Source organism: Rhinolophus hipposideros (assembly GCF_964194185.1).
Source record: "Rhinolophus hipposideros genome assembly, contig: HAP1_SCAFFOLD_207, whole genome shotgun sequence".
Lineage (NCBI taxonomy): Eukaryota > Metazoa > Chordata > Mammalia > Chiroptera > Rhinolophidae > Rhinolophus > Rhinolophus hipposideros.
Window position 1 is genome coordinate 55,591 of NW_027669348.1, and position 25,738 is coordinate 81,328.

At 38.5% G+C, this 25,738-nt stretch overlaps 1 protein-coding gene across 1 annotated transcript in view; it reads left to right on the forward strand.

The window, feature by feature from the left end:
- Window positions 1–21,892, forward strand: part of LOC308495623 (uncharacterized protein) — a gene marked incomplete at its 3' end in the record, with an annotated part of 43,227 nt that extends 21,335 nt beyond the window's left edge. The window contains exons 7-9 of the mRNA XM_081080592.1: window positions 373–406; window positions 2,853–2,925; window positions 21,725–21,892. Of these exons, the coding sequence (XP_080936718.1) occupies window positions 373–406; window positions 2,853–2,925; window positions 21,725–21,892 (275 nt within the window). The remainder of the gene's footprint in view (window positions 1–372; window positions 407–2,852; window positions 2,926–21,724) is intronic.
- Between the last annotated feature and the right edge of the window lie 3,846 nt (window positions 21,893–25,738).

Genomic DNA, 25,738 nt, shown 5'->3' on the forward strand with positions numbered 1-25,738 from the left:
TACAATCATTGTAAGTAGCACTTGACTTGTAGCTATCAAATGATTGCACATCACGTTTATTTTTCTCTCATTAGATATAAATGTATAATACATACAAACATGCATAAGTACATGCATGTACATACATATGTGTACGTATATATGTATGAATATATAAATATGAATATATATACACACATATATATAGGAGAGGAAGTAAAAGTTCTTCATGTATTAATTGCCCACCAGTTGTATCAGTAACATTCACTCTACTATAGTCTTCAGGGGTGTTCCCAAAGAAATATTTTTTCATCACTTCAGTCTGATGCTTTCAAAGTTCTGTGTTTTTCTATTGTGTATTTACAATGTATTTGAATTTTTTTCTTTTAACAGTGGATGAGTGTTCTCAATGCGACCATGCAAGCAGGTAGGATTTTATGGATTTCTAAAATTGCATGTTAACTAAGAGACTGCGGAGAGAAGCCAGTAAGCTTTAATGAGTGTTCTGCTCTGGGCTAGACCCTATACTATGTGCCTAACATTGGTTATCCCAGGTCGTCGGCACAGTAGATTTGCAAAGTAGCTGTGCCGTTCGGCCGTTTTTATTCATTAGAGGAGTATGGTTCCAGGAGGTGGATTAATTTAACCCTGATTCCATAGTTACCAAGTGGCTGACATGTGATGTGACCTTCAGCCTGCTTGGTTTCCCAAGTCCGTTCTCTTGTCCCTCAGCCTATACTGAGAAGTGCCTGGACAGGACTGGATTCAAGATTCAGGTACAAGTCAGGTGGCCTCAGAGAGTCCCGTTTAGTGATGCCTTAGTGCTGATTTAGAAGTTTCCTATCAAGCCCAGTTAGCCCAAGCTCTGTCTTAATGTACTTGACAATTGCAGCAGTCACGAGAACCTTGTTTTCACCATCAGTGTTGAGGGCAGATGTCAGTTCGCTGTGGCCACAGAACCACAGGTTGTACATAAGCAAGACCTAATCAGATAAATGTTTTCAGGGATAATGCGATGTACCCTTCTTGGGACGAATCGTTGTTCTGTAAGTGAAGATCATCTATGTATACACTGTTGTGTTAATTCAGCACAAATTGAGAGGATATTTTTCATTGATTTTTCTACTTACTGACTCCCATTACTGTGTTTCCATTTAAGCTAGTACGCTTCCCTCATTCTAGGAAGTTTTTTCTTTTTTTCTAGTCTTTCTTCCTTCTTCCATGACTTTTCTTGATTTTTTACCTTTTTCTCTGCTTTACTCGGGGTAGTTTTGTTGCTGTTATTTTTTTCCACTTCTGCCAGCTAAGTATTCTCCATTTTTATAGACAGAACCAAAAATACATAGAATTCCAGGTGTTGAAGGAATGTTATCAATTAATTATTGCAAACACCCCTAGTACTTCATGCTGCCATTAATGTTTTGGTCAAGTGGTTGATCACATGAGGAGTTTGAACTCCCAGAGATTGAAGTGACTTATTTGACTACAGTGAGTGATGAAATGAGATTAGTATAGGTTTCTAAGCCCAGTACACTTCCTTCTTTATCATCCTTTGGGTGAGTGTTTTAATTATGGAAAGGTCTAGTGAATGCAATGGAAGAGGCTAAGAATGGAATTAGCAGGGGAATCCACGTTTCAATAGGAACAACACAGGTTGGGATAGGAATAAGGCTCTTAGAGCAGAGATTAGACATCAGATGAGGGAAAAGAGATCAGAATGGTAGGGTATGACAAGGTAAAGAGAAATTACAGGAAGGAAGGACACAGGATGTTGGTAGTTGTCTAAGTAGTTTTGCTTGTTGAATTGGAGGAACCAGGAAAATTTAAGGTTTGTGTGAAAACATATTAAACCTTTGAGCCTTTGGAAACACTCTCTTTATAGCAAGTAGGAATGTGGTATCTTCCACCTGCACCCGGAATTACAGAGGGGGTCCCCTTGAGTCCAAAGGCACTGGAGATTGCTGAACTACATAGATCTATGGCCCACAGCAGGTGTCTCGTCACCTCCACCTCTTTGCCCAACGCGCTGATGTCCTTCCCATGGAGATGGAGGGTTGGGCATTACTGTGAAAACAGTAATGGAGTTGGGTAGGTGGTAACATGCCTGTGTTGGGAGTGGATGACTGAGGCTCCATTTAGCTTGTTTTCCAGGAACAGCGAAATAGAGAACTCCTACTGTGGGTCATTTGAGCCCAACCTTGTTTCAGGAGTCTATGCCTTCGTAGGCTGAAGTTTTCAAGTTTGGAGATTGCCAGCAAGCTGTGCGGACAAGTGATCTGGGAGTGGGGAGGCTAACAACGTACATATTTGTTCTTTGACTTTTGTACATGTAAGCTGCAAACATTTCATGCATTTCAGGGACCTCACTGTAGTGTTTTTGAGTGAAAACAAGGAATGGGGTAAGTTTAGTAACTGCTTTCTATGTTAAAGAAGCAAGACTGCCGTTTTTGACCCACACAGATTAATCTTTGAACCAGGGACAGACCATGGAGAAGGGTTAGTGTATCGTTCTACCTTGATTTAGGTCATTGCTTTTGTCCCAGTTCACGTTCCTATTGTCAGCTATTAATTGCGTTTTCAATTCAGCCTTCAGGACTTTTGGTGAAAACAAGGTACTCTCAGGTGTTGCCAACATGTTTGCTGTCATTCTTTGTTATGGAAACTTAGAGTGTCTCTTCATTAAATATTGCACGAGTTGGGAGTGGTGGAGGCAGCAATAGATAACTGATAGCTTTTCTAGAACATCGTCTAAATTTTAATCATATCAAGAAACTTCATTTCCTATGCAGATAGCTGAATTTTGCTCCCTTTGTGTTTGTTGTTTTTGTAAAGGAATGCACTCACTGTTTTTGTTGTGTATTTTTACCCTAAAGTCTTTCCTGGAAACCTGGCAGGAATGATTCACGGGCTATATCAGACGATGGACTCTTGGATGTTGGTACCAAGGTAAAAGGCTCCTGTGTGAAATTAACTTTTTTACTCTGAATTTAGTTTTGTGTAGCACTTGTAAAATTTAATAGTGTTCCCCCTACCATTGTTTTATGTTTGTAATGGAAAATGTGTCACTGTGAACCATTTTATAATATATCACCACTTGAGGGTTTTTTTCCTTTAAATTAAAGTTTATTGGGGTGCAATTGTTAATAAAGTGACATGGATTTCAGGTGTACAATTCTGTAATATATTATCTATATCTCACATTGTGTGGTCACCAGCCAGCCAGTTCTCTTTCCATCACCCCATTAGACCCCATTTAGCAATAGTCCTATTTCATCTTTACTTACCACCGAATACTATTCCATTATTTATATGTACCACAACTTCTTTATCCATTCATCTATCGAAGGACGTTTTGGTTGTTTCCGTTGTCTTACCCACCGTAAGTAAAGCTGCAATGAACATTGGAGCACACTTGTCTTTATGATTCAAAGTTTTCAGATTATTTGAGTAGATACCCAGGAGAGAGATTGCTGGGTCATGTGGTAATTCTATTTGTAATTTCTTGAGGAACCTCCACACTGCCTTCCATAGCGGCTGCACCAGCCAGCATTCCCCCCAACAGTGTATGAGGGTTCCTTTTTCTCCACAGCCTCTCCAACACTTGTTACTATTTGTCTTGTTGATGATAGCCATTCTGAATGGGGTGAGGTGATATCTCATTGTGGTTTTTATTTGCATTTCTCTGATGATTAGTAATGTGGAGCATTTTTTCATATGTCTATTTGCCATTTGTAAGTCCTCTTTGGAGAAATGTCTCTTCAGGTCCTCTGCCCATTTTTCAATTGGGTTGTTTGTTTTTTTGTGTGTTGAGTTGCATGAGTTCCTTGTATATTTTGGATATTAGCCCCTTATCGGAGGCACTGTTTGCAAACTTTTTCACCCATTCAGTTGGTTGTCTCTTTATTTTATCGATGGTTTCTTTTGCTGTGCAGAAGCTTTTAAGTTTCATATAGTCCCATTCATTTATTTTAGCATTTACTTCCATTGCCTTTGGAGTCATAAAATTCATAAAATGCTCTTTGAACCCAAGGTCCATAAGTTTAGTAACTATGTTTTCTTCTATGCAGTTTATTATTTCAGGTTTTATGCTTAAGTCTTTGATCCATTTTGAATTAATTTTGGTACACGGTGACAGATTTCAGCCCTGTTTCATTCTTTTGCATGTGGTTTTCCAATTCTACCAGCACCATTTATCGAAGGAGCTGTCTTTTCTCCATTGTATGCTTTTTGCTTCTTTGTCAAAAATTGTCTGTCCATATTTATGTGGGTTTATTTCTGGGATCTCAATTCTATTCCATTGGTCTATGTGTCTGTTTTTCTGCCCATACCATGTTGTTTTGATTATTATTGCCCTTTAGTACAAGCTAAAGTCAGGGAGTGTGATACCTCCAGCATTGTTCTTTTTGCTTAGGATTCCTTTGGCTGTTGATGTCTTTTGTGGTTCGATACAAATCTGATGATTTTTTTGTTCTATTTTTTAAAATGTGCTATTGGGATTTTGATGGAGATTGCATTAAATCTGTATATTGTTTTGGTAATACGGGCATTTTAACTATGTAGCTTGTTCCAATCCATGAGCATGGAATGTCTATCCATTTCTTTGTGTCTTCTTCAATTTCTTTTAAAAATGTCTTATAGTTTTCAGCGTATAAATCCTTCACATCCTTGGTTAAGTTTAATCCTAGGTGTTTTATACTTTTTCTTGCAATTGCAAAAGGAATTGTTCTTTTGCTTTCTTTTTCTGAGATTTCATTGTTAGTATATAGGAATACAATGGACTTTTGTACATTGATTTTGTAGCCGGCAACTTTACTGTATTTGTCGATTGTTTTCAATGGCTTTTTGGTGGAGTTTTAGGGTTTTCTATATATAGCATCATGTCATCTGCAAAGAGTGACAATTTAATTTCTTCATTCCCAATTTGGATGCCTTTTACTTATTTGTCTTGCCTGATTGCTCTGGCGAGGACTTCCAACACTATGCTTAAAAGCAGAGGTGATAGGGGACAGCCCTGCGGTGTTCCTGAACGTAGAGAAAAGGGCTTCAGTTTTTCATCATGAATTATGAGATTAGCTGAGGGTTTGTCATATATGCCCTTTATTATGTTCAAGTATTTTACTTCTATACCTATTTTATTAAGTGATCCAATCATAAATGGATGTTGTATCTTGTCAAATGCTTTTTCTGCATCAATTGATATAATCATATGATTTTTGTCCTTTATTTTGTTTATGGGATGAATCACATTGATGGATTTCTGAATGTTGAGCCATCCTTGTGCACCTGGGATGAATCTGCTTGGTCATGATGAATAATCTTTTTAGCATATTGTTGCATTCGATTTGTTAGCATTTTTCTTAGGATTTTTGCATCTGCATTCATCAGAGATAATAGTCTGTAGTTTTCTTTTTTTGTGTTATCCTTACCAGGTTTTGGTATCGGTAATGTTGGCCTCATAAAATGATTTAGGGAGTATTGTCTCTTCTTCAATTTTTTGGAAGAGTTTGAGTAGGACAGGTATTATATCCTCTTTGTAGATTTGGTGGAATTCACTAGTGAAGCCATCTGGTCCTGGACTTTTGCTTCTGGGAAGGTTTTGGATGACTGATTCAATTTCCTTAGTGGTGATCGATCTATTTAGATTTTCCAGTTCTTTATGATTCAGCCTAGGAAGGCTATATGTTTCCAAGGACCTGTCCATTTCTTCTAGGTTATTGAATTTGGTGGCATGTAGTCCCTCATAGTATTCCTGGATGATGCTTTGTGTTTCGGTGGCGTCCGTGATAACTTCCCTTCTCATTTCTGATTTTATTAGTCTTTTTTTATCTTACTGAGTCTACCAAGGATTTGTCAATTGTATTAATCTTTTCAAAGAACCAGCTCTTTGTCACATTAATTTTTTCTATTCTCTTTTTGTTCTCTGTTTCATTTAGTTCTGCTCTGATTTTTATTGTTTTCTTTCTGCTGCTGACATTCAGTTTCATTTGTTCTTCTTTTTCTAGCTCCATAAGATGTAAAGATGAGGTTATCTATTTGGGATTTTTCTTATTTCTTGAGATAGGCCTGTAATGATATAAATTTCCCTCTTAAAACTGCTTTCGCTGCATCCCCAAAATTTTGGTAGGATGTATTTTCATTTTCCTTTGTTTCTATGTATCTTTTTTTTCTTCTGTAAGATAGTTTTTGTTTTTTTATTTTTTTTTGAAGCTTTTCATTGTTCCCTTTCCAGTTTACTGTTTTTTTCTGTTTTTCACATTCTTTTATTCGTTTCCGGTGCACAAAACAATGTAATAGCTAGACATGTATCATTTATATCCCTCACACAGTCATAACCCCCTCCCCCCTCCACTGCCTCTCTGACATCTCACACAGCCATTACATTTCCACTGTCTCTATTCCTAATGCTGTACTCCGCTTCTTGTAACTATATGTAATATATATGTAATATATATATTTATATAAGATATATATATATAGTATGTATATATATATTTTTATATAAAATATGTATATGTATTATATGTACATGTAAATTGTACTTGACATTCATTATTCAGCTTCAGGTGTACAGTGCAGTGATCAGCCATCTACATCATCCCTGAGGTGGTCTCCCTAATGAGACAAGTATCCATTGGATACCCTACAAAATCTTTACGAAATTATTGATTACATTCCCCAAATTGACTCTCGTATCCCCGTGGCACTCTTGTGGTTACCAACTGTTCATTCTGATCCCGTGACTTTCCCCCTTATCCCCACCCCCTCATCTAGCAACCCTCAGTTTTTCCTCTGTGTCTTTGAGACTGTTTCTGATTAGTTCATTCATTTATTATTTTCTTTAGATTCCCCATATGAGATCATATGGTATTTGTCTTTCTCTGTCTGACTTATTTCACTTAATATAATGTTCTCTACGTCCATCCATATTGTTGCATGGTAAGATTTCATTCTTCTTCGTGGCTGTGAAATACTCCATTGTATAACTGTAACGGTTTCTTAATCCAATCGTTTACCAATGGGCATTTCGGTTGTTTCCATGTTTTGGCTATTGTGTATAGTGCTGCAATAAAGATAGGGGTGTATAAATTTTTTTGAATTAGAGTTTTGGATTTCTCCTGATAGATACCTAGGAGTGGAATTGCTGGGTCATAGGGTAGTTCCATTCTCAGATTTTTGAGATACCTCCATACTGTTTTCCATAGTGGCTGCACCAATCTGCAATCCCACCAACAGTGCATAAGCGTTCCCTTTTCTCCACATCCAGGCCAGCACTTGTTGTTTGTTGATTTGTTGATGAAAGCCATTTTGACTTGGGTGAGGTTGTATCTCATTGCGGTTTTTATTTGCATTTCTCTAATGATTAGTGAAGTTGAGCATTTTTTCATATGTCTGTTTCCCATCTGTATGTCCTTTTTAAAAAAATTACTCTCCATGTCCTCTGCACATTTTTTAATTGGGTTGTTTGTTATTTTGGAGTTGAGTTGACTGAGACATTTTATAAATATGGGATATTAACCCCTTATCAGATATATCATTGGCAAATATCTTCTCCATTCAGTAGGATCCCTTTTTGTTTTATTTTTTTTTATTTTTTTATAGTTTTATTTTATTTTATTTTATTTTTACATCCCTCACACCGTGAACCCCCCTCCCCCCATCCACCACCACCCCGACCTCACACCGAGCCATCACATTATACACATAAAATTATAGTTGGCATTCATTAATGTCCAGTCTCTGGTGTACAATGCCATGACCAGGCATCCACAGCATCCCTGAGGTGGTCTCCCAAACAGGACACATGTCCATCGGACACCCAACAAAATCCCCAAACACTATTGAATAAGTTCCCCAAAGTAATTCTCAAAAAACCCTGAGGCCATCCTGTGGTCACCAGCCGCCCCCCAATCCCTTCACCCTTCCCCCCATCCCCAACCCCCTCCCCCCTGCCCATCTAACAACTCTCGGTTTTTTGTGTCCCCAAAACTGTTTCTGATTAGTTCATACACATATTCTTTTCTTTAGATTCTGCATATAAGTGAGATCATATGGTACTTGTCTTTCTCTTTCTGACTTATTTCACTTAACATAATGTTCTCTAGATCCATCCATGTTGTTGCAAATGATAAGATTTCTTTTTTCTTTATGGCTGCGTAGTACTCCATTGTATAAATGTACCACAGCTTCTTAATCCAGTCATCGACCGATGGGCATTTCGGTTGTTTCTGTATCTTGGCTATTGTGTAAAGTGCTGCAATAAACATAGGAGTGCATACAGATTTTTGAATTGGAGCTTTGGATTTCTCCGGGTAGATGCCTAGGAGTGGGATTACTGGATCATAGGGTAGTTCTATCTTCAGATTCCTGAGATACCTCCATACTGTTTTCCATAGTGGCTGCACTAATCTGCAATCCCACCAACAGTGCACTAGCGTTCCCTTTTCTCCACATCCCCGCCCGCATTTGTTGTTTGTTGATTTATTGATGATAGCCATTTTGACTGGGGTGAGGTGGTATCTCATTGTGGTTTTTATTTGCATTTCTCTGATGGTTAGTGAGGTTGAGCATTTCTTCATATGTCTTCTTGCCTTCTGTATGTCCTTTTTAGAAAAATGTCTCCTCAAGTCCTCTGCCCATTTTTTAATTGGGTTGTTTGTTTTTTTGGAGTTGAGTTGAGTAAGTTTTTTATAGATTTGTGATATTAATCCCTTATCAGATATATCATTGGCAAATATCTTTTCCCATACAGTAGGATCCCTTTTTGTTTTATTGATGGTTTCCTTTGCTGTGAAAAAACTTTTTAGTTTGATGTGATCCCACATGATTATTTTTTCTCTTACTTCTCTTGGCTGAGAGGATGTATCAGTAAAAATCTTACTCCAGGTAATGTCTATAAAGTTTCTTCCTATATTTTCTTCTAGAAATTTTATGGTTTCAGATCTTACACTTATGTCTTTAATGCATTTTGAATTTATTCTTGTATATCGTGTAAGGAAGTGGTCCAGCTTCATTCTTTTGCATGTGTCTGTCCAGGTTTCGCCAACACCATTTGTTGAATAGACTGTCTTTACCCCACCATAAATTCTTGCTTCCATTGTCATAGATTGAATGACAATATAGGCATGGATTTATTGCTGGGCTCTCTATTGTGTTCCATTGATCAATGTATCTGTTTTTATACCAGTATCGTGGTGTTTTGATTACTGTAGCCTTGTAGTATAATTTGATGTCAGGTATCGTTATACCTCCCACTTTATTCCTATTTCTCAAGATTGCCGAGGCCAACCAGGATCTTTTATGGTTCCATATAAATTTCAGGATTATACGTTCTATTCTTGTGAAAACCATCCTTGGTAATATGATAGAAATTGCGTTGAATTCGTATGTTGCCTTAGGCAGTATGGACATTTTCACTCTATTAATTCTTCTTATCCATGAGCATATTATGTGCTTCCATCTATTTGTATCCTCTTTAATTTCTTTCTTCAGTGTCTTATAATTTTCTGAGTATAGATGTTTTACTTCTTTCATTAAATTTATTCCCAGGTATTTTATAGTCTTTGAAGCAATTGTAAATGGGATTCTTTTCTTAATTTCTCCTGATACTTTATTATTGGTATATACACATGCAACTGATTTCTGAATATTAATTTTGTATCCTGCTACTTTACTAAATACATTTATCAGTTCTAATGGTTTTTTGGTGGAGTCTTTAGGGTTCTCTCTATATAGTATCATGTCATCTGCATATAATAACTATTTTACTTCCTCCTTACCAATTTGGATGCCTTTTATTTATTTTTCTCGTCTGATTGCTGTGGCTAGAAGTTCCAGCACTATGTTGAATAGAAGTGGAGAAAGTGGGAAACCTTGCCTTGTTCCTGATCTTAAGGGGACTATTTTAGCTTTTCCCCGTTGAGTGTGATGTTAGCTGTGGGTTTATCATATATGGTCTCTATTATGTTGAGATATGGTCTCTCTATTCCCATTTTCTTAAGAGTTTTTATCATAAATGGCTGCTGGATTTTGTCCAATGCTTTTTCTGCATCTAATTGATATGATCATATGATTTTTATTTTTTATTTTGTTAATGTGGTGTATCATGTTAATTGATTTGCGGATGTTGAACCACCCTTGCATACCAGGAATGAATCCCCCTTGATCATAGTGTATGATTTTTTTAATGTATTGCATAATTGTGTTCAGTAATATTTTGTTGAGGGTTTTTGCATCTATGTTCTTTAGAGATACAGGCCTATAGTTTTTTGTTTGTTTGTGTGTTTTTTGTAGTGTCTTTGTCTGATTTGGGGATCAGAGTGATAGTGGCCTCGTAAAAAGGTTTTGGGAGCCTTCCCTCCTTCTGAATTTTTTGGAATAGCTTGAGGAGAATAGGTGATAATTCTTTTTTGAATGTTTTGTAAAATTCACCTGTAAAGCCATCTGGTCCAGCACTTTTGTTTGTTGGGAACTTGTTGATTACTGATTCAACTTCCCTGGTGGTAATCAGTCTATTCAGGTTTTCCGTTTCTTCTTGAGTTAGCCTTGGAAGGATGTATGCTTCTAGAAAATTTTCCATTTCTTCCAGATTGTCTAATTTGTTGGCATATAGATGCTGATAGTAATTTCTTAAATATTTTTGTATTTCTGTGGTGTCTGTTGTCACTTCTCCTCTTTCATTTCTGATTTTATTAATTTGGGTCCTCTCTCTCTCTCTTTTTGATAAGTCTGGCTAAAGGTTTGTTGACTTTGTTTATTTTGTCTAAAAAACAACTCTTGGATTCATTGATGTTTTTTATTGTTTTTCTGGTTTCTATTTCATTTATTTCCGCTCTGACCTTTATTATGTCCCTCTTTGTACTCCCTTTGCGGTTATTTTGCTGTTCTTTGTCCTGATCCCTTAAGTGTGAAAATAAACTGTTGATTAGTGATTTTTTTGTTTCTTTAGGTAGGCCTGCAATGCTGTGAATTTCCCTCCTAGGACTGTTTTCGCTGCATCCCATAGATTTGGTTTGTCATGGTTTGATTTTCATTTGTCTCGAGACATGTTTTGATTTCTTCCTTGATCTCATTGTTGATCCATTCGTTATTTAGTAACATGTTATTCAGGCTCCATGAATTTGTCTGTCTTCCAGTTTTTTTCCTGTAGTTGATTTCTGATTTTATAGCGCTGTGGTCAGAGAAGACAATTGGTATGATTTCAATTTTCTTACATTAATCAAGACTTGTTTTCTGGCCTAACACGTGGTGTACCTTGGAAAATGTCCCGTGTGTGCTTGAGAAGAACGTGTATTCTGCAGCTTTGGGGTGAAATTCTCTGAAAATGTTGATTAAATACAAATGGTCCAATGTGTCATTTAAGGCCATTGTTTCCATATTGATTTTCTGTCTGGAATACCTGTCCCTTGTCAGAGGTGTGTTGAAGTCCCCTACTATGATAATATTACTGTTGAGTTCTGTCACTATGTCAGTAAATATCTGTTTTATATATTTAGGTGCTCCTATGTTGGGTGCATAGATGTTTACTAGGGTTATGTACTCTTGTCGGACCAATTCCTTTATTATGTATAGTGCCCATCTTTGTCTTTTAATATATTCTTCAGTTTAAAGTCTATTTTGTCAGATATAAGTATTGCAACTCCAGCTTTTTTCTCATTTCTGTTTGCATGAAATATCTTACTCCAAGCCGTCACTTTCAGCCTGTGTGTGTCTTTTGATCTGAGGTGAGTCTCTTGTATACAGCATATACAAGGGTCTTGCTTTCTTATCCACTCAGCCACCCTATGTCTCTTGATTGGAGCATATAATCCGTTTGCATTTAAAGTGATTATTGATAGGTACATAGTTATTGCCATTTTTAAATTTGTCGTTAGATTGTTTTCATCTTTCTTCTGTTTACAGAAGCCCTTTTAATATTTCCTGCGATGCTGCCTTAGTGGTAATAAATTCCTTTAGCTTATTCTTTTCTGGGAAGCTCTTTATCTCTCCTTCAATTTTAAATGATAGCCTTGCTGGATAAAGCAATCTAGGTTGTAGGCCCTTGTTTTTCATCATTGTGAGTACCTCCTGCCCCTCCCTCCTGGCCTGCAATGTTTCTGTAGAAAAGTCATTTGATAGTCTTACAGGAGTTCCCTTGTATTTAACTTGCTATCTTTCTCTTGCTGCTTTTAGGATTCTGTCTTTGTCTTTAATCTTTACTGTGTTAACTGTAATGTGTCTTGGTGTGGGCCTGTTTGGGTTTATCCTGGTTGGAACTCTCTGCACTTCCTGGAGTTATACGTCGGTTTCCTTCACCAGGTTAGGGAAGTTTTCAGACATTATAACTTCAAATATGTTCTCGATCCCTTGCTTCCTTTCTTCACCTTCTGGTATTCCTGTGATGCGCATGTTGTTGCGCTTGATGTTATCCCAGAGGACTCTTAAGCCATTTTCGTTGTTTTTTACTCTTTTTTCTTTTTGTTGTTCCATGTGGGTGATCTCTGCTGACTTGTCTTCATGTCGCTGATTCGATCCTCTGCTTCATCTAGCCTGCTGTAATTCCTTCAAATGGGTTCTTTATTTCAGTTATTGTATTCCTTAGTTCTAACTGGTTGTTCATTATGATTTCTCCATCCTTCTTTATGTCGTCACTAAACCCCTTCAGTATTCTTAACATCAGTGTTCTGAACTCTGTCTCTGACAGGTTGGTTACCTGTATTTCATTTGGTTCCAATTCTGGAGGTTTCTTCTGTTCTTTTATTTGGGACATGTTTCTTTGTTTCCCCATTCTGGCTGACTCTCTGTGTTTGCTTTGATGTATTAGGTAGGTCCCTTATGGGTCTTTGTTTTTATTGGTTATCTTACGTAGTATGCGTCCTTTATATTTGACTTGCATGACTTCCTTCTTCTCCTCTGCGTGTGCACCAAAGGTGACTCTCGTTTTGTGTATATTGTCCTGTTAAAGTTGATCTTTAATTGCTTTTGGCTGGTCAGTAGGTGGGATTGACTCCTAGGCTGCCTAGTTGTGAATCTTGGCTCTGCCCACAGTGGTAGTTCTGCTGAGTGAGGGTTGACTGCTCACATGAGGCTTGGCCCCTATGGGCTCTTGTGCCTGTAGAGAATTCCTTCTGGGTGTGTCACTTGTAGGTCAAACCCGATAATACTCTAACTTGGTCTGGAGTCGGCCTCAGGGTGTTTTGAATCTTGTGCCTCTTGAGCTGGGCCCTGGTATAGAGCAATTTCAGAACAAAGCAAATCACCCAGCACAACAGCAACACCAACAGCAAAGAAAAAACAAATACACCCATGTAAAAACAACTGATAACCCACACTCAACACCGGCAAAAATATCAAAAATACACAAACAAAACAAAACAAAAAAAGCAGCGTCAGTCTTTGCTTAAGCCTACCAAGTAATCTCCAGGTTGTCCTCTCCTGTACCAAAGAGTCCTCTGCGTCTTGGGCAGGCAGAGACGCTCACCTGGTGCCCAGAGTGACCCTGGGACGGCAGTTTTAGATGTGTGGTGCCATAAATTCTGGATGTCAGTTTTTACAAAGTCAGTGCATTTTCCTCTCTTGCCTGCACATATGCGCACTGAGAGTAACACAGCCAGCCCTGTGCCCAGGTCTCCTGAGTCTTAGGGTACTTCTTCCCTATGTGTGTGTGGAGGGCAGGAGATTTCTGAGTTGATGAAAGCCCAGAGCTGCGTCTGCCGCCTACTGCTGATCCCTGGGAGTGCCTCCGCAGTTGTAATTGCCCTGCCCTAGGCAGGCCAGAAAAGGTGAGAGCTGGAGATGGAGGAGTCTTCTCTCTCCCAACCCAGTAGCGTCACACTCTTCCCAGCCTCTTCCCTGAGTCAGAGCTGCAAACCGGGTCCTCCCAGATCCTGAGTGCTCTGACTCCTCTGTAAACTGACACTGCTCTTCAGCTCAGGGGCCAGCGTGAGTCTCTGGAAAGGCAGGGGTAGGATTGGGAGAGTGGGCGGAGGGGCCCAGGTGTGTTGATCATGTCCTTTGTCCGACCTAGGGCCCAGCTGGAGGTCTCAGCTGAGGTGACTGCCTCAAATGCTGGATATGCTGCTCTCTTGGCAGGAGAGATCAGCTGTGGGATGCAGGGAAAGAGCCTATGTCTTGGCTCTTGTGGTCTCTGTTCTGTCCTGGGATCCTCTGTGTCTCCACAGCCGCAGATGCGGGCTGAGGTCGCCACTCCGCCCCCTTCTGTCTTCCCCTGCTCGCCCAATTTGCCCACCTTCAAGTAATCCTCGAACGAGTCTCTTACCTTTTCTGTGTGATGAGCAGAGTCCATTGACCTGGTCAAAGAAGAAATAAGAGGATAGATCAAAAGATACATAGAAGAGTGCTGCCATTCCTATGATGTCACTCTTCGCTGCTGCCATTCCTATGATGTCACTCTTCGCTGCTGCCATTCCTATGATGTCACTCTTCTGTGTATCTTTTGATCTATCCTCTTATTTCTTCTTTGACCAGGTCGTTCTTTAAAAGTATGTTGTTTAATCTCTATGTATTAGTGGTTTTTCCTGCTTTCTTTTTGCAGTTGATATCCAATTTCAAAGCCTTGTGATCAGAGAATATGTTTGGTATGATTTCAGTCTTCTTAAATTTGCTGAGGCTAGTTTTATGTCCCAATAGATGATTTATCTTTGAGAATGTTCCATGTACACTCGAAAAGAATGTTTAGTCTGATGTTTTAGGATGAAGTGCTCTATAAATGTCAATTATGTCTAGTTCATCTAATGTGTCATTTAGGGCTGCTATTTATTTATTTATTTTGTTTGAATGATCTATCCATAGCTGTCAATGATGTATTTAAGTCCCCTAGTATAATTGTGTTTTGGTCAATTTCTCCCTTTAGTTCTGTTAGTAGTTTCTTGGTATATCTTGGTGCTCCCTGATTGGGGGCAGAAATATTGATGACTGTTATGTCTTCTTGTTGTATAGTCCCCTTCATCACTATGAAATGTCCATCTTTGTCTCTTGTTACCTTTTTTATCCTGAAGTCTGTTTCATCTGATATCAATCAGTATGGTTACACCTGACTTTCTCTGGATACCATTTGCTTGGAGTGTCAATTTCCATCCTTTCACGTTGAGTCTATGTTTGTCCTTGTAGCTGAGATGTGCCTCTTGGAGGCAGCATATGGTTGGGTTTCGTTTTTTGATCCAATCAGCTACTCTGTGCCTTTCTATTGGTGAGTTCAATCCATTTACATTTGGGGTGATTATTGATATGTGAGGATTTCCTATCATTCTATCTTTTCTTTTCTGGTAAGACTGTGTCTCCATTGTTTCTTTGCCTTTTCGTTGTTGTCTCTTATTTCTATGTGGTGGTATTCTATGATTTTTCCCTCTGTTTCTTCTTTTATTACATTATGTATTTCAGTTCTGGATTTTTTTTGAGTGGTTACCATTAAGTTTATGTAAAAGAAAGTTTGATATTTAGAGTATTCCATTTTCTTCAGCATGCTTACTTTCTCCATTCCCATTTTCCGGTTCAGACCTTTACTCTCCCCACTTTTATGTTTTGGTTGCCACAAATTGTCCCTGTTGATGGTGGTCGAATAGCCTCCTTCAGCATTTCTTGTAGTGTAGGCCGTGTATTAGAAAATTCTCTCAGCTTCTGTATGTCTGGAAAGGTCTTTATTTCTCCTTCATATCTAAAAGATGTTTTTGCTGGATATATTATTCTTGGCTCATCATTTCTCTCTTTCAATAGTTTGAATATTTGGTTCCACTCCCTCCTGCCTCGTAGAGTTTCTGCTAAAGAAATCTGATGACAATCTAATGGGCTTTCCTTTGTAGGTTACCATCTTCTTTTCCCTGGCTGCCTTGAGGATTCTTTCTTTGTCATTGATTTTTGACAGCTTCAATATAATGTGCCTTGGAGAAGGCCTGTTGGGGTTGAGATAATTAGGTGTTCCATTTGTTTGTTGGATTTAAGGATCCAGTTCTTTCCATAAGTTTGGGAAGTTCTTATCGACTACTTGTTCGCATATATTCTCTGTTCCCTTCTCTCTTTCTTCCCCTTCTGGTATGCCCATTATTCTTATATTGCTCTTTCTGATGGAGTCAGAAAGTTCTTGTAGAGTTCTTTCATTTCTTTTAAGTCTCAAGTCTCTTTCTTCTTCCATCCCTGTGATTTCCAGATTTCTAGCTTCGATGTCACCGATTCTTTCCTCCATCTGGTCAACTCTACGACCTAAACTGGCTGTTTCATTTGTCATTTCTTTTGATTTCTTAATCTCCAGAAATTCTATTTGGTTCTTTTTTAAAATTTCAGTCTCTTTTGTAAAATACTCATTTTGTTCTTGATTATGTTTCTGAATTCATTAAACTGCCTGTCTGTGTTTTCTTGCATCTCATTGAGTTTTTTCAGAACTGTAATCTTGAATTCTCTGTCATTTAAGTCACATATTTCCATATCTTTAAGTTTATTTTCTGGAGACTTTTCAATTTCTTTCTGAGCTGTGTTGTTGCCATGGCTATTCATGGCAATTGATGATTTATTATTTCTCTTCCTAGACATCTATAGGAGTGGGTTGTGCAACAGGTTGATAGAAAGAGGTCTTTCTTTTGCTTTCCAGTAGGTTTTGGGATAATGTTTTATTTTCTGTGCGACTGCAGCCGTTTGTTCTGTCTCACACTGTAGTGTTATGTTTTCTGTGCGCTATTCCGGCTTCTCACACAGTGGTGGGATTCCCTGGAAGGCGGGCGTCTCCTCTGTGAACAGTTCGCTGGGGTCACAAGGCCCTGCCTCCGTGGGGAAATGCGGAGAACTTCTGAAGTTCCAAAGCTCTTCCTGCACCAGATTCAGAGCCCCTGCATTTCAGCAGTTCTGTTTATTCCTGCAGGGGTCCACCCAGATAGGTGGGGACAGGGGTGGCACCGGTGGGTTGTGAGAGATGGCCCAGAGCAATGGTGGTGACAACCACCTCAGCGGGTCCTGCTTCCACAGCTCCCTCCTCTTTGCTGGAAGTACTTGGGCTGTGAGTCCTTGACTGCAGACCACAGTTCTCAGAACTGCAAATATTCTGTTCTTTTGATCTGACACTGCTACTGTTCTGCTTCTAGCACTGGGCAGGTGGGGGCGGGTCGAGCTCTGGGAGGGTTGGGAGGGGGCAGCTAGTCTCAGTGTCTGAGTCTTCCATTCTTTACTCTGCAGTGAGGGCTTACCACTGTTTTCATCCTTCTTCCCTCAGTCTTTGCTCTGAGGTCTCTGCCATTAACGTTGGGTTCAGCTGTGTTATATGCTGTCCTCTCAGCCCTGTGGGCCATAAGCGGAGCCCTAGTAGCACGAGTTCTTTCCTCTTCTGTAGCTGTACTAGTTCCGGGACTCAGGGAGCTCGGAGCACTAAGCTAGGTCTGGGTCCTGAGCCTGCATGGCCCCGTCTCCGCACTTCTCCCTTCTCTCCTCCACCGCTCGAGCAATTTGTCCACCTGTAGGCTATTGCAGTAGTACGCCCCTTAGTCTAGCCGGTCTGCTGCACAGGGAGTCCTTTGTGGAGTGATAGTTGTTCAACTTGTTGTAAATTCCAGGGAAGATTTCAAGAGGCACACCTCACACTGCCATTTTCACGACATCACTCTTTCTTTTTTCCCCTTAACTTTAGGAAGTATTGAACATGGTGACTGAAAAAAAGAAGGGGCTGGGAAATACATAGTGATAGTTAAATTTTATTGGGAGGTTTCCCACAGTGATGGAGCTATGCAATTTGGTTAAGGGTAAGGAATCTTAATGTGACTTTTACATTACATCAGTGGGTCTTTTATAATACTCGTGCCTACGTGAAATCTGTAATGGATTCATTTACTTATTGTAATAGTCATGAAATCTTCCTGATACATTTCAGTTTTTAAAACTATGTAGCATGTAATATATAGTTTTTATTTTATTACACTTTGTATTTTGGTATCACATAGTTGGTAGGCGTGAGTGTTTTCTCTATGTTTTTTTTTTCTTTTTTTAAGTTATATTCAGTTGACATTCAATATTATTTTATATTAGTTTCAGGTATTCTGGGTTCATCATTTAGACTAAAATAATAGAAACTTTGAAAATTTAGAACTCAAGTTCTCTATCTCAAAACCCATATTACAAAGGGATTCCACTATGTCCTCAATCATTACATTATGAATATATTTAACTGTCTTCATCTAATTGAAGAGTACATGTTTTGCTTAAAATAATAACTAATTTTAGAAGCAGAGGTTCTTAAACCATATACTAAAATGTCAAATTTCAGAAGGTTTTTAGTTTCGCTTCTTAAATGTAAAATTTTTCATTTCTGTTATAGTTGACATTCCATGATGTCAGCCTCAAGTATACAGCATAGTGGGTAGGCATTTATATAATGTGTAAACTGGTACCCCGATTAGTGTGGTATCCCTGACACCGTACTTAGTTATTACAATGTTATTTACTGTATTCTCTGTGCTGTGCTTGACATCTTCATGACTATTTTATAACTGCCACTTTGTACTTCTTAATCCTTTTTCCATTTCAAGCATTCCCCCAACAATTCTCGAACCGGGCAACGATCAGTTAGTTCTCTGCATCTATAAGTTTGTTTCTCTTTTCTATGTTCATTTATTTTTTATTTTTTGCATATCACCAATACGTGAAATCAGGTGGTATTTGTCTTTCTCTATCTGACTTTTATCACTTAGAATAATACCCTCTAGGCCCACACATGTCACAAACGATAAGTACTTATTGTTTATTACAGACAAGTAGTATTTTGTTATATATATGTCCCACTTCTTCTTTATCCAAGATGATGGATCCTTTGGTTACTTTCTTATCTGGACTATTGAAAATAATGCGGCAACAACCATAGAAATGCATATTGCTTTTCAAATTAGTGTTTTGTGTTTCTGTGGAGGAAAACCCAGAAGAGGGACTGCTGTGCCACATGGTACTTCTATTTCTAAATTTTTGAGGAACTTCCATATTGTTTTCCATTGTCTGCTTGGATTTGCAGTCTCACCAACAGTGCACAAGGACTCTTTTCTTCACATCCTCAACAACACTTGTTGCTTGTTGATTCATGGATGATGGCCATTCTGACAGTTGTGAGGTGGTAGCTCATTGTGTTTTTAATTTGCATTGCTCTGATGATTAGTGACACGGAGCATGTTTTCGTATGTTTCTTGGCTATCTGTGTGACCTCTTTGGAGAAAAGTCTATTCAGGTACTCTTCTCATTTTGTAATCGCATTGTTTGTCTTTTGGTGTTAAGGTTTATGAGTTCCTTATATGTTTTGGATGTCAACCCTTTATCAAATATATCATTGGCAAATATCTTCTCCATTCACCCGCTCGTGACTTCATGTTGTTGTTGGTTTCCTTTGCTGTGCAGAAATTTTGTAGTTTGATTGTCGTGTATATGGGTCTTGCATTCTTAACCATTCAGCTACCTTATGTCCTTTCTGGAGCATTTAATCTATTTACATTTAAAGTAATTATTTGTAGGTACATAGTTATTGGCATTTTATTATTCACTTTTCTTCTCCTCCTCCTGCTCTTCCTCCTGCTCTTTTTCCGTCTTCTCCTCCTTCTCTTCCTCCTCCTCCTCCTACTTCTCCTCCTCCTTTTTTTTCTAGTCGTGGTTTTACATTTCTTGTAATAGTGGTTTCCTGGGGCTGAACTGCATCACCTCCTTTTTCTCTGGCAAGCTCTTTACCTCTCGTTTGATTCTAAATGAGAGCCTTGCCGGATACAGTGCTCTTGGTTGTAAATTATTGCGTTTCATCACATTTCTATATTTCTTGCCCATTCCTCTGGCCTTCAGATTTACTTTTGAGAGATCACCTGACAGTCTTATGCGAGCTCCCTTGTATATAACTAACTGCTTTTCTCTTGCTGGTTTTAATATTCTCTCTGTGTCTTTACCTTTTGGCGTTTTAATTCTGGTATGTCTTGGTGTGGGCCTGTTTGACTTTATTTTGTTTGGAACTCTCTGTGTTTCCTACACTTGTGTTTCCTTCAACACGTTAGGGAAGATTTCCGTCATTATTTACTCAAATAGGTTTTCAATTCCTTTCTGTCTCTCTCTTCTCCTTTTGATAGCCCTACGAGTTCTGTTACACTTTATCTTGTCCCAGAAGTCCCTTAAAGTATTCTCTCTCTCTTTTTTTTTTACTCATAATCATTTTTCATATCTTTTTCTTCTGTTCTGATTGTGTGTTTTCTGCTATCTTGTCTTCCAAATCACTGATTTGAACGTCTGCCTCAACCAAATCTGGTGCCGATTCCATCTATTAATTACTCTTTTCAGATGTTGTATTTTTCATAGTTGAGTTTTGTTAATGATTTCCATGTCCATTTTTTATGTTTGCTGTCTCGGTTGAAGTGTTACAACGTTTATCTATTTTTCCCCAAAGTTCACTGAGCGTCCTTAGAAGTAGTATTTTGAACTCTGTGTCTGGTAGATAGCTTGTGTCCATTAGTTCTTGTGTTTAGTTCTTTCTCTAGAGTTTTTTCCTGGTCTTTCGTTAGAGAAATGTTTCTTTCTGTCTTCTTTTTTCACTGCATCTTTATTGTTGTTTCTCTGTATTCTGTAGATTGCTAATTCTCCTCATCTTGACAGTATTGCCTTACATACCAGGTGTCGCATGGGGCCCAGTGGTACAGTCTCCCCGGTCACCTGAGCCGGGTGCTCCAGAAGCTCGTGTGGGTGGTGTGTGCCCTCCTGTTGTACTTGAGCCTTATTGCTGTTGGCACATCTGGGTGTGGAATTGACCCTCAGGACGACTGGCTGTGACTACAGTAGATGAACCTTTGTGTGTGGGCTGACCCCACAGAGTGAGATCGGCTGTAGCAGGGCTCCGGTGTCTGCTCAGTCCATGGCTTGGGCGTGTCATTTGTGAAGCTAATTTGGTGATGTTCTGGTGTCACTTGAAGCTGGTCCAAGGTGTGTTGGATTTGGGGCCTCTTGGGAGGGGCTGTGGGGCAGGCCCAGGTCAGCTGCTGCTTGTGCCCAACCGGGAGCCACCTAGGGGAAGCTACAAAGTGACCTGCTATGGATAGCTGCGTTTGTGAGTTTGTAGGCACCTGCGAGGCGCTATGTTGTGAAGCAAGACAGGCTGATGGATAGGATCCTAGAAAGAAACGGAAGTCCTCAATATCATAAATTGCAGCCCGAGTGGCTGTTGTAAACTAGAATTGTGATGATGCAACACCTCTGCTTCCTGAGTGACTCCCCATTACGTGAGTGTAGAATTCATCTGCTAGCATGACATGCGCCTTCTTTGATTTGGTTCTGATTCTGCAGTTGTCTCTCCATCCCTTTCTCAGAGTTCCAGGCTAACCCCATTCTTCTTCTGCCCTCACCTACAATATGTTATTTTATACGCAGGCTTTTGCGCCCGCTGCCCTTTCTGGACTCTCCTTCATGGTTTCCCTCAGTACCTCGTATGTCTTTCAAGATGCAGCCCTATTTTTGCAGCATCTGGTACAACTGATTGTTGTTTCTTTTGTGCCCGTACTCTACTTTCTTCATCTGAGGTGTAGAACTGGAGAGTGGTACTTTCCTTTCTGATTGTTTTCACGAATTGTAATATATCGACCCCTACTAGAATATAGGACAAAATCTTTCATTTCTATTTCCAGCTTCCCCTGGGTCTATGCCTATGATTCGATGGCTACGATAGCGGTTTGTTGTCTTACTGACAGAAGGACTGAGTGAGCGAGTGAACGAGTAAATGAATATGATGTTTGCTGAAGTTGGGTTTTTCTTTTCTTTTTTTTAATAGAAAGAAGCAACCAAGCCGGCAACTGGAAAAAGAGAAAATGGTGTGGATATTATTGAAAGTGCTCCACAAGAGCAAACAAAAACTGATATCTTGACTTGTGTTGATGGAGCATACCAAAATAATACAAGTGATAATTTAGTGACTATCTATGAATTCTTTCTAGCTTAAGTGCTGCTATACACAAATCTAACACGTGTAGATCCAACTGTGATTTTCATTTCTTATAAGCATTTCTTCCTATATTTTTTGCAAAAGTATCCCCACTACTAACAACTGCTTCTTCTTGCAAATGCTTCGGCCCCCCGAAATTCTTTTCTGCTATTACTTTTATGGAAATATTTTTGAATGTGTATTTAAAATTCGTAGTGATATATGTTCATATTAATGTTCTGTGACTACATTTTATAGTTAAAATATCAGCATTAAGATTCGGAAAAGGAGCTGTGAAATCATGTTGGGATTCTGAGGTACTGTCATTTTTTATCATTATTATTTTAAATATCACCATTCAGTGATGTTAAAACGTAAAAGGTATGCTTTGACTATACTTTCTCACCTCTGCATTTCCCCACCTAAATTATTTTCTTATGGTTTAGCCTATAATTAATAAAATACATATGTGCTTAATATAATGAGACAGCGTAGTACAATTCTGCTAACTTGCAAGGTTCACTTAAGGCGGTCGGTGTAGAATAGTATAAAACAAGAAGGCTTCCAAGTCATAAGGAATCAGTTGGGTTCTGAAGTTAAGTTCACCTAAAAGCTAAAGCATTATTCCAGCTTGAAGTATGTCCAAATGCATGATTCTGTGGTTTTTATGGTTGTGTAAATGTCCTAATGAGATTCAGAAAGAAAGAATTTGGAATTTAGGGTTTTTTATACCTTGGAACTTGAAAAGATAATGCCTGCTATATGCAAGTATTATTGTATTTGTATTCTGCAATAGATCTGCAAGGAACTTTTCCAGGGAAGGAAGAGCATTGTTAATAGTAATACTATGTAGGATCATACTAACAACAATCGGCCGAGTGCTGCTTTAATACACAACAACTGCCCTGTTCAGTTAAAATAGCATGCATTGAGTATCTTGATGGCAACCATGCTTGTAGTAATAGAAGTACAAAGTAATGATGAGCCAATGTGAGATGACAGCTGTGAAAAGAGAGAGGAGGAGTGTGATCTTCTGATATAGGCAACTGCTGCCTACTGGTGTAGACACTGTGTTTGAAGATAAGAACACACTAGAACCCTGGATAGGTCACTTACTAGCTGTGGGATCTGGGGGAAACTTCTTTTTAATCTGTTGGATGTCAGTGACCTCATTCATCATAAAGGTACTTATGCCTACCTTTCAGGGTGTGAAATGAACTAATGTGGTAACAAATGTGAAAACACTTTGCGAAGTGTAAAGGGAGCTATAGAAATGTAAAATCAATGATCACAGTGGGCGGTAGTGACTTACCAAATGGTGGGGACACTTTTTGTAAACCTGAAGGACAATCAAATGGCAGTAGTGTCAAGAATAGAGTGGAAAAGTTAGAAGGGGCATGTGGATTTCTAATCTGGGGGATGCTAAACTTCAGGAGACTGTGATAGGCGATACCCTGTTGATGTGTAGTGTTTCGGTACTTGAGGCTCTGTTGGTGTGAGCTCAGTGTTTTGACCTGAAGTAAATGTCTGTGTGGGATACTGCCACGTGAAGCATGAGAAGGAGCCAGTCATTTGAAGGTCTAGGAGCGAAACCTGCTGGGCAGGGACAGCAATGGATCGTGTGGGTTCATCATTTTATTCTAGTGTCTTGGAATGGTCAGGAAGCAGGAAGAGGGCTAACCAGCATCAAACCATTTTTATATTTGTTGTTTGTGTGGAAAAGAAATAAACTGTGCATGGCAGATGCCCGGTATATTTGAGATGGTTAGTAAATAAATGTTCTTATCTTTTCCTGATTAGAATTTATTAAACTTTTTTGAAAAGTTGCATAACTATATATAATGTTTTTCCTATTGTTTATTTAAATATAATTTAACAAAAAGCTTTTCTTACAACTTTGTCATTCTATTTAATCATTTTTCCTATCAAAATTTTTATCAAATAAGAGTTTGGTTTTTCCAAGCTCTTGTTGACCTAGATGAAGTAGGTTCTAAAATGTTCTGTTTACACTCAACAGGACATACACCAAGGTTTCTTACCATGTCAAGCAAGTATCTTGTTTTAACACTAAAAAAACAAACAAACAAAAAGAATGTATCATTAGAAATATTTCAAGTTATAGGAAATACACTTTTCAAGGTATTAGTTCGGTGCAAGAGTAATTGCGGTTTACAACGTTTAAAAAAAATTGCACAAACTGCACTATCACATGTACCAAACTAATATTTGCTTAAATACATATTTTTCAAAAAGTCCTTTTCTTGGAGATTATAACATTAATATTGTTATCCTGAATTGTTAACTAGAGATTGCATGAAGTGTCCATTAGTTACTAATCATGTTGTTTCCTAACCCCTTCAGCCGAGCATTGAAGTGGAAGATCCTGTTCCGTACAAACCTATAGGAATGGACGATGTGCAACCCTTCAGACCAGGTACACTTTGTAATACCAATTTAATTTTGGGAAGGAGTACGCAAGGACATGTGACATGCTTGCAGTCTTCTCTTCCTCATTCCTTTTTTTTTGTTACAAATTTAATGGAAGGATTTGACATAAATAACGTGATGTCATTGTTAGTATCGGTGTTTGATGAAAAGGTATTCACAGGAATAAGAAAATGAGATTTTAAAACGGTGACTTCACTAAGATAGTTCTCCGTTTGTTCGATACCCTAAATGTCCCAGTTTGGAATCCCTGTACTTAATACGGGTTACCAATGATCACACTGGAAGATTTTTCCAGCGTTTTCAAATGGTCATTTGAATTTTAACATTTACCCAAGTAATCTCCAGTTGCTACCATGACAATTCTTTTTAACTTTACTTCCTCTTAGTGTTGTAACACTGATGGTCTTAAAACCAGATGTTCTGCTGAGCAGACACTGGCTATGTGTGTACGTGCGCCTATGGTGTCTTCGATTATTAAAAATGGGAGAAGTAATTAATGGTAATGAATATTTGGTAGACACAATCTTTGAAAATAACAATTCTGAAGCTTTTGTGCCTTGGGATGCTTTTATGCTATTAAAAATTATTGAGAATTCCAAAGAATATTTTTAAGTCGGTAGTCTCCATAGATAGTTACAATATTAGAAATAAAAACTGAACAATTTAAAATAGGAGCACACACAGTCATGCATTCCGTGAGCCATTGGAGCTACGACCCAGTAACCATAGAGCTATGATGTCACCATCAGAGCTGTGATATCACGGCTGTGGAAAGCTCTACTGTACACTTAGAAGAGAATGAGAGTGAAAATGGCAAATGACATTCAGTCTTTCTGTGAAAATAGCTTTGACCTTTTCGGGCCCCTCGACTGACAGACCTTGGGACTTCACGGATTCTCACATGACATTGGAAACCACCGTTTTAAATGATGTACGGGCTTCCTGGATGTGAAGTGATAAAAGAGGCTTTAAAGCTTCACTTCTACAATTGTGTTTTTCTTTCACTTCTCTTAAAAAGTTTTAAGCTGAGAATATTGTTTAAAAAAACAAAAGGAAAATACTTTTGTTATATATTCATTTTCTGTCTCATGGTACCCTGTACTCTTTGGAGCTCATGGGGACCTCGTTTGATCCCATTTTTCTTTGTAAACAATAAGGTCGCCCAGGACTGTAATTTGTCATGTGAATATCTGTTTATCTAAGGCTTAAAAATGAATTCTGAAGATATTGGGGCATTTAGAAAAGACCATTTTCTTGTAATAAGTAGTTTCTTATTTGGAATTGTACCATTCAATGAAAGTTTTTTAAATCCATGTTTGTCACACATATTTAAAATTAAGATAAGCGGTTAGACATAACTTTTGATAATGACAAAAAATGTCACACACAGCACCATGTTAAGTAATAAGAAGAAAA